Source organism: Monodon monoceros, unplaced genomic scaffold (genome assembly GCF_005190385.1).
Source record: "Monodon monoceros isolate NGI ecotype Baffin Bay Population unplaced genomic scaffold, NGI_Narwhal_1 Super_Scaffold_17, whole genome shotgun sequence".
In the NCBI taxonomy this organism is placed as follows: domain Eukaryota; kingdom Metazoa; phylum Chordata; class Mammalia; order Artiodactyla; family Monodontidae; genus Monodon; species Monodon monoceros.
The window spans coordinates 5934607-5943267 of NW_021703773.1; the positions used below are offsets into that span (position 1 = coordinate 5934607).

Sequence of the window (8661 nt, forward strand, 5' to 3'; positions counted from 1 at the left end):
ATCCAGTGTCTCAAGGTCCAGCTCTGTGGCTGCCACCTTTCCTGGTGCCTGGGGAACGCAGGCCCCATTGCTGGTGCCTGGGAGAGATTAGGAGGAAGAGGGGGAGGGGGGCTAGGAAGAGAAGGTGGAGAGATGGAAGGTAGAGGTGATTCTCAAAGAAGACTTGCTGGGTGAATTAATTATGCAAACGAGCAGCTGGTGGGGAGCATTAGCTCTATTAAAACAGCAACTTTGTTTCCTGAGAATGTAGCTCCTGAAAGTAACAAACTCCCCCCACAGTTAGTGAAAACTGCCCCATGTCTTAGGACTGTCACCCATTTATGGTGAGGAGATCTGACATCCGAGGGTGAAAACTGGGCCCCTCCAGGCTACAACGCCTGCCCTTCGTGTCACAGTGGTAGTTGGTGACAGCCTTTTCCAATCAGGCCAACGGGCATCCTTCCTGGTCTGCAAAGACCGATAATACATTTTCTGGGGGAAACTCAATCCTCTGAGGAGTTTGTAACCTGCATTCTCACACCTCCCATGTAAGCCAAGCACCTAGAGAGAAGTTTCTTTTGCTATATGGAGAGTTTGCTCCTGGAGTCTCTCCCTTTCTGCTGTCCCAACAAGGGGAGCCCTGTGGTCCTTAGGTAGGGAGGTCTGAAGACCCAGTTTAAGAAAGAGAAAAGCTTAAGTCTCCCTGCAGAGGGAGCAATTTCCAGCAATTTTAGCAGGCATTAAAACCCCCCCACACAAACCAACCAAAAAAGGTATCTGAAGGAAAGAGGGGGATTTGAGAGGAAGGAAGATGGGAAATAAAATAACCAAGAGCAAACAAAACAACAGAGAAAAAGAAAAAGTAAATCAAGTTGCTATATTTCAGGTCTTTTAAAGCTTCCTGTGGGCCAGTTTGAACTCTGAGAAGTTGCATAAGGATGATTCCCCAGGAAGACCCTGAGCTGGCTCTCAGGGCGACTTCTCCAGCCCATCCAGCCTCTCCCTGACTCTGCCCTGCCCTGTGCACAAGGATGCCAGCAGCCCAGGTCCCTTCCCCTGCGGGTCTTACTCCAGCACTGCCATTTGCTTCAGAAGAAGACTGAGGTTCCCTTGACTAGTGAAGGAATTTTGCCCAGAAACAAAGATATAGGGGCGACCCCCGCAAACCCCAAACCAAACCCCCCGCAGAAACATCATATGTTGAGGTTCTGTCAAATCCCGAGGTCATGATGCCGGAGGCCGAGACCCACCCTGTGAGTCTCTAAAGGAGTTTGGGGACGGCTGTGGGCTGAGACAGCGAGGGCAGAGAGCGCAGAGAGCGCAGCATCCCTCCCGCCCCCTTCCGCACTTGACCTCTGGGTCTAGGGACATTTCAGAAGCACACAGTTTGAGGAGCGGGAGCTGCCCCCAAGTCGCATTCCTCACGGAGAAAGTAAAGCAAAACAACGCGAACTGCAACAGCAGCATCTCCCAAAGCTGCGCGGCGCCGACGCAGAGGAGCACGGCCAGGAGGGGGCGAGGCAGGCATTTTGCAGTGCGCCCATCGGGTGGCCCCGCGCGCCCTGGCCCGCCGCACCCCGAGAGGTGGGCTCCGGGCGTCCTGCAGCCGGAACCTGAGCGGCGCCAGCCTCGGGGTGGGGGGCGCCCCTAGCCCGGGGAGGACGCACAGGCCCCGGGCCCGCACGGCCCTCTCCTCCGGCCCTCGGACTCCCCGGGCAGGGGGGAGGTGCCCCGGCCCTCTCCCACCATCTCGATAAACGGCACCCCAACTCTGGCCTGCCCGAGGATGCAGAAGCCGGTGTCAATCGTGCGAGCTCAAGAAAACGGGCACCGAGTGTGGCTTCCAGGTCCCGAGTAATCTACGCGCCTTCTCCACAAAACCCAAACCCCGCTCAGAGAAGTCTCTGGGGGCGCAGACGACTGGGGTCCACAATCCAGAGCTGGCCTTGGGGAGTCCCCAAGCCTTGAGAAGCACTCTTCTCGACAGGTGCATTTACCCTTCAGCTTCAAGGTGTATAAAAGGCACCGTCAGGGAGAGGAAATCCTCCCCATTTGGAGTGCGAAGCGCGGACGGCGCGGGTCGGGGCTGGCGACAGTCGTTCGCCTTCCCGCCACCTGGTGGCGCCAGAGGCACGTCGTCTTTGCTCGCCCGCAGGGCTCCGGGGCGGCGCTGCCGAGTCTCTTGGTCTTGGGGCCTGCCTGGTTCCCTTCTCGGCCCCTGGACCTCGAATCTAGGCCCAGAGGAAAATCCACATTTACACACTCCCTCCACCCTGTCCCCAGGAAATGGCAAGGCCTTCGAAGTGAGGCTGGGAGCTAAATAACCAAGTTGGAAAAAAAGGGGCCGTTTTATGTTATTTGTAACGCGTTGGCAGAAGTTTTGTTTTCTTCTCCCCTGCTTTCTTGAGGAAAGGCATTAAACTCGTCCTTGAACGGAAATCTGAGAAGGAAACCATAAGGTGTTTTAAACAAGAACAAAAGAAGGGCATCTGCTTAGGCGTCTGGAAGTGGGTCAGTGGGGCAGGCAAGAGAGAAACACACCACGGTGTGAATATAGCCAAGTACTCCATTTATTAACAAAATAAGTCTTACCAAGGGAGAGCTCTATTCATCCCAAACAGGCCCCGCAGCCCTTGCGCAGCTGCATAAGGCCGGGAGGGAGGGAGGGAGGGTGTTGGGTGAAGACCCCGGGGCCGAGCCTTCAATCCCAGTAACTGAGGGAGCCCACGGCCAACTTTGGGGACTCTAGGGTCAGGCCTGGGAGGGGGCCACCGGGGTTGCTGTGATCCGTGTGCTCCCTAACTCCCCCAATGGTGCTAACAAGGCTGTGCTGTCAGCTGATACTACCACTGGTCTGCTTTGGAAGGATCTAGCAAGAATCACCCACCCAGCGCCCATCGCCAGGACAGGGACCACAGCCACAATAGCCAGAGAAAAACAATGACTATAAAAGCACTTTGCAAACTATAAAGAGCAAAGTTCCGTGCCAGCAGGGCCTTCTAGAACTTTTACTTCAGTGAAGTGAGCCCTGCGGGCCCCTCACCACCAGGCAGTGTGACCACCCGGTGTCTGGGGCCTGGAAGAGTCTGGGAGGAGAAAGGCTCTGTTGGAGGCGCCTCTCCGGCCACTGACCCGTGCTCAGAGCAAGATCGGGGAGCAAGGCTCTAATTTGGGGGGCCAGGGCACAGACCAAGGAGCCTAGGGAGAGAGAGTGGCAGGTCAGGGGTCACAGAGCAAAGTTCCAGGTCCATAAGAGGGCAAGACCTCTAGCTCCCAAGGCCGCTCCCTGCACCCCCAAATGCCTTACAAAAAATACCTCCCCTCTGTTACTCGTACAAAGGAAAAAAACAGAACCTCAAATGGATGGAAACAAGAAGGAATGAAGGGGAAAGGAGGGGAGAAGAGAAGGAGGAAGTGTAGTTTGAACAGTTAAGAAGCATGCAAGAAACTCCCCAGGAAGGGAAACCAAAAAGAACCCCCAACTCCCCCTCCTCCCCATAAAACCAAACCAATCAAAAAAAAAAAAAAAAGCGCAAAAGGGAAAAAAAAATCGGAAACTTACATCTAAGTAAAAGAAAAAAATGGAAGAGAAAGGAAGAGGGACCGGGGACATGTAGTTACCTGTGTGATTAATATTATTATTTGGAGGGGAACAGACTCTTTGCATACGATTGACTCATGTGGGCCGTTAATGCACTTATATTCCCAGCTTGTAAGCTAACATTACAGTAAATAAATACACAGTCCGGTGCGGGGGGTCTGGGCGGGGGTCCGGCAGGGACAAGCAGTGGTGGAGGAGGCAGCGGAGGCGGGTGGGGAAGGGAGGCGGCGGGGAGGAGAGGAGGTTGGGGAGGGAAGCAGGGCTGTAGTTACTGGTATCCGAGCGCGGAGGCTGAGGCCAGTCTCTGTCCGTACAGCGCGTATGGTGAGTAGTAGGGTCCGGCTGTGGGGAGGGACGGCACGGCCAGGCCCCCGGCTGTGGATAAGTGGCTCTTGCCGTAAGGGTGGTACCGGCTTAGGCCCAAAGTGTGTGGACTCCGCAAGGACAGCGACCCGGGGCTGCCGGGGGCGGTCGGCGGGGGGAGGTGCAGATGGCAGGAGGCGGCGGCCGCAGCGGCCGCGGCGGCGCTGCCCAGGCCCGAGGCCCCCGGATAGGCGGCCAGAAGTTTCTCGGCGCCGGGCAGGGCCGTGTGAGTCCGTAGGTGGCTGAGCAGCTCCTCCGAGGTGGCGAAGCGCTTGTCGCACGGCCCGCTGGCCGCCACCCAGTTGCAGCTGTGCGGCAGCGGTTCGTTCTGCAGCATGAAGCCGTAGGTGTACAGCGGGTGGCCGGGGAGCGCGGCCTGGGCGGCGCTGGACGAGAGCGCGGTGGGCTGCAGCGGGTGCCCGGGGTACACCAGCGGGTAGCCCCCCGCCTTCAGGCCAGGCGCAGCTGGGTCGTGCGCGCTACAGGTGGAGCAGCTGGAGCCGCCGAGGTGCGAGGCGCCGTGGTAACCTCCCAGGCAGTAGGGGTCGCGGCATAATCCCTGCAGGAAGGACGGCGGGGAGGCCCCGGTGAGCGGGCTGGAGCTGGGGGGCTTGCCCGGGGGCAGGCCCAGGCCCCCCGACAACTGGCCTCCCACGAGGCCAGACTTGCTCGGATCCAGGCCAGGCACGAACTGAGACGGGTAGCCGGCGTAGGCGCCCACGATGGAGCCGTGGTAGCCGATGCTGGAGGGTGGCAGCGGGAACACCGAGTGGCCCGGCTTGTAGGGCGACACCGGCGCCACGTGGCCGGCCCCCACCAGCGCGGAGGGCGGCTCCGACTTGCGCCCGGAGGCCCCGGCCTCGGCGCCGCCATGCGCACCCGGCTCCCCACCGCTGCCTCGGCTCACGGCCGCGGGCTCCGGGCTGGGTTTGGGCTCCTGGTCTTTCTTGTCCAGCTCCCCGCCGGCGCCCCCGCCGCCGGTCTTGCAGTCAGAGTGGTGCGGGGAGCCGCCCCGGGAGCCGCCGGGGGAGGACGAGGACGACGACGCCGAGACCGGCGCTCCATGCGGGGGAAAGGGCGTGCAGGCGGCGCTAGGGACCCTGAAGCCCGCCTTGTCTCCCGGGGACAAGGAGGAGGAGGAGGAGGTGGAGGACACGGAGGAGGAGCCGCTGTCTTTGCGAGAGTCGCCGCCTCCGGAGCCCTTGGAGTAGGGCTTGAAGCTGGACTTGTCCTCGGCCGGGGAGTCCCCCAGCTGCTTGAGCGCCGCAGACGCGGAGGCGGCGCCCGAGGCCGAGCGGCCAGGGTCCTTCTCCGCTCCCAGCCCGTTGGCCGCCGCTACCGAGTTGAGCTTGGACGAGGGCGGCGGGTCCGGCTTGCCGATCTGCGAGCAAGTCTGGGCCAGCAACGCCAAAGGACTCTTCTTGGCGTCCAGCTGTGGGAGACAGTGGTAAGGGAAGGGAGACGGGGGTGAGACCAGAGACCCACGGAGCGAGCGAGCGGGGCGCCAGGGGAGGGGGGTGGGCGCGGGGAGCACGCAAGGCGGCGCGACGGGGCGGGAGGGCCTCGGGGAGAGGGTCTGCGGGGGCCTGGCGGGCGGGCGGGGCAGCTGGGCGGAACTGCGGTCACACTGCCCGTCGGTGGGATCCCTCGCTCCACCGGGTTCCGGAGTGCGCCGTAGGCCCCAGGGAATGGGCAGTGGAAGTAGTCCACCAAAGGCCACCGCGGGAGAAGGTGACCTCTCTGGATTCGGGGCTGGGGGAGGGGCTGTGACTCGACTCCTGCCCTCTCATCTCCCCGCCTCTAGGCCCGGGTTAAAACTTATTCCTTCAGTTTGGGTAACTTCGCTTGGGACGGGTTTCTGGCGGTGGCGCCGCAGGGTAGGAGCCGGGAGAAGCGCGTTCTGAAGCCAGGGCTGCAGTTGGCGCTCTCTTCGTAGCCCCTCCCTCCCGGGGAGGGCACCCAGGCAAGTGGGAGGAAGAAAGACCTGGGGTCGGGAGTGCCTGGGCGTAGTGCACTCTAACCGGATGGGACAGAGACAGAGGCGGCGTGAGACGGGGGCGATCGGGCTTCAGAGAGAACAAACCCGGGTGGAGGGGTGGGGGTGGGGGCGGGCGGAAAAGGCCCAGGAGAGATCATCTCTGGCCTGAACACTGGGTGCCCAGGAGAAGTAAAGGACCCAGGGGAGACTCCAAGAGCAAACCCAATCCGAGAGAAAACACGTAGCTCCGAAGGGCGAGTGTGGGAGGGGAACCTTTCCCGGAGAAGCCTGGGGAGCACCGGGTGGGCTCTAACCCCTCTGTTCTCCGTCCCTCCTCACTCCGTCCGCCAGTGTGGCCGGATCTGAGCGTCGCACCGAGCCCCGGGGCGCAGGGAGCAGGGCCCGGCAGTGGTGGGCGGAATGGGGCCGGCGCAGGGCGGTTAGCGACCAGGGGACTGACCTCAATGGGGCTGACGGGAGTGGAGGACAGCGGCTGCAGGTACTCCGGGTGCAGGAGGTGGCCGGTGTGAGCGCTCAGCATCTTCAGGACCCTGATAGGGAGCCGGTTCGCCTGGCGCAGGGGGTCCGCCGGAGGCAAGAGGGACACCGCCGCCGGCACTGCCGGCCTCTTCCCGCCGCCGCCGCTGCCGCTGCTTTCGGGTGTCCTTGAGTTAGATCCAGCGGGCGAATCGCTCATTTGGAGGAGGCAGCGCCACTGGGGGGGCGGGGAGGGAGGGGGACCACCGGGAGGCGAGCTCCCGGGGCGGGTGGGCTCGCTCCGCAGCGCCGAGCGCGGTGCAGCAGTCGCTGCGCCTCCACCCCTCCTCCAACGACGACGACGTCGCCGCCGCCGCCGCCGCCGCCGCCGCCGCTAGCCCCGGCGAGCAACACAAAAACCTTCGCCTTTCGCGAGCCGCACGTCAAATAGCCGCGATCGGCAGCTACACTTCAAAGGGATCGCCGCGCCCGCCCAATCGCAGCTCTCGCCGGGACCCCGGGGCGGGGAGAGCGGCGGGCGGAGGCCTGCGCCGCCGGTGGGAGGGGAGAGCCTTAAAGGAGCCTCGCCCGCGAACCCGCCGCCTCGGCCTTTACCACCCGCCGTATTCCTCCCCTCCCCCCAACTGGGCTGCCCCTGCCCCGGGGGTCCCAGAGAGGACGGGGTTTCTCCGGGACCCTGGGCTCTGCTCCCTATCCTCCGCTGGCTTTCCTGTCGCTCTGCCCTCTCTCGCTTCGCACCGCCGAGGGGTGGTGCTGGCGGGGGCAGTCACCCACAGGCCGTGTGTGTCTGGGGTGGGGTGGGGTGGGGTGGATTGGGGTGGGGCGGGGTGGGCTGGGGGTGGGGTAGGAGTTCGTGGCGCCGGCTCCGGCACTGCCAAGTCCAAGCCTTTCCGGGAGGCAGCCTGGGGGCGGGCCGCGCCTCCAGAGCCCCAGCTCTGCTCTGGTCCTGCTCGGGCTCTGCTCGGGCTCAGTCCCGGCTCTGCTCGGGTCCAGCTCTCTTCCCCTAATTGGCTTCTCCCGGGTGTCCTCACTTGGAAGCGCCCGAGCCTCGGAGGCAGCCACCGTTCTCGGGACGCGGCTCAAACCGCTCCAACAACTTTGAGCCAGTCCGGTCCAAAGCCTGCAAGTTTGAGGTGTCCCTTCCGGGGTGAGATGGTCGCAATAAGCCGCGGTTCCCTAGGCGGTGCGCCCCTCCAGGATGCGCCGGGCGCGAGGTGCCTGCGCACTGATTTATAGTTTAGATGTTTGGTATGTTTCAGGTTTCTTACGGTGTTCTGCTTAGAGGCGTAAAATTCTCTCACTGCACCCGGCCTAGCTGCTATTGGGGGTCGGGTGGAGACCACGGAGAGGTCAGCATCCCAGAGGAGGGAGGAATCTCTGTAAGTGCTGCACGTCGATGCAAACTCCAGAGATGCGTCTACCCTACCCCCATCCTTTTTTTCTCGCGGGGGAAAATGCACTAGGTTTTGCCAGGGGAATTTCGGAATTAAAAACTTTTTATTAAAAATAACAGTATCCTCCTTCACCCTATCCCCTCCCTCCCGTGCCTTTTGGATGAAGTATGCACTGCCAGCTTCGCACCGGGCAGAGGTTTCACATAGTCCTTGTCCGGACATTAAAGGTCCTGGTCCGCCGATCAGAAGGTGAAGCTGGCCCTTTGTGTACCGGCCTCTGGGGAGACCACTTCTCCTTGCTCTCGGCGGCCAGCGGAGGCGCGCTGGTGTCACTGCCTCGCTTCGAGTACCGCTTTTCCAGCCCGAATCCATCACTCCGATTGTCAGGCCTGTCACTCGGGGCGTATTGCTCTAGGACTCTGCTGCTCGTTGATAAACGCCTTGAGATCACATGAGATCCCAAGACGGGGACAGATGATTTCAAAGGGGTTCTTCCAATGGAAAGAAACAAGTATCACAGAAATAACAAATGGCAATCTTTATCATGCTCAGTAAAGAAGGCAGCAGGCACCACATCAGTTACACACTAAACTGAATATACTTCCTGGATCCATCTGGTTTTTGGACAGTATGCGTAGACCTCTGAGAAATTACACAAGCTTTCCCTGCCCCAGTTTTAATCCTGGTAAAATTAGGTTACCACGAATGCCAAGGGATGCCCTGACTGGGTGATGTATTCCATACTGCAGCAAGAGGGCTACAAGAAGGAGGGAGGACCTCACTTATTTTATTGTGGTGGTCCCTACACCCGGCCCACCCCCCCTTCTCATGCCAGCCTCTGAGCCCTC

General features: G+C 61.3%; 1 protein-coding gene across 1 annotated transcript; it reads right to left on the bottom strand.

Moving 5' to 3' along the window:
• Window positions 1-3662: 3662 nt before the first annotated feature.
• On the bottom strand, window positions 3663-6819 carry ZNF703 (zinc finger protein 703). The gene is made up of 2 exons (XM_029226215.1): window positions 6382-6819; window positions 3663-5375 (listed from the first exon to the last, which is right to left on the bottom strand). The coding sequence occupies exons 1-2, from the start codon at window positions 6616-6618 to the stop codon at window positions 3849-3851; spliced, it is 1764 nt and encodes a 587-aa protein (XP_029082048.1). The 5' UTR covers window positions 6619-6819; the 3' UTR covers window positions 3663-3848.
• Between the last annotated feature and the right edge of the window lie 1842 nt (window positions 6820-8661).

Excerpts from the sequence above, each read along its gene's own strand:
- ZNF703 (XM_029226215.1), bottom strand. The coding sequence starts at position 6,618 with ATGAGCGATTCGCCCGCTGGATCTAACTCAAGGACACCCGAAAGCAGC. Across the intron at positions 5,376-6,381 it reads CTCCCGTCAGCCCCATTGAG|CTGGACGCCAAGAAGAGTCC; the intron begins GTCAGTCCCCTG and ends TGTCTCCCACAG.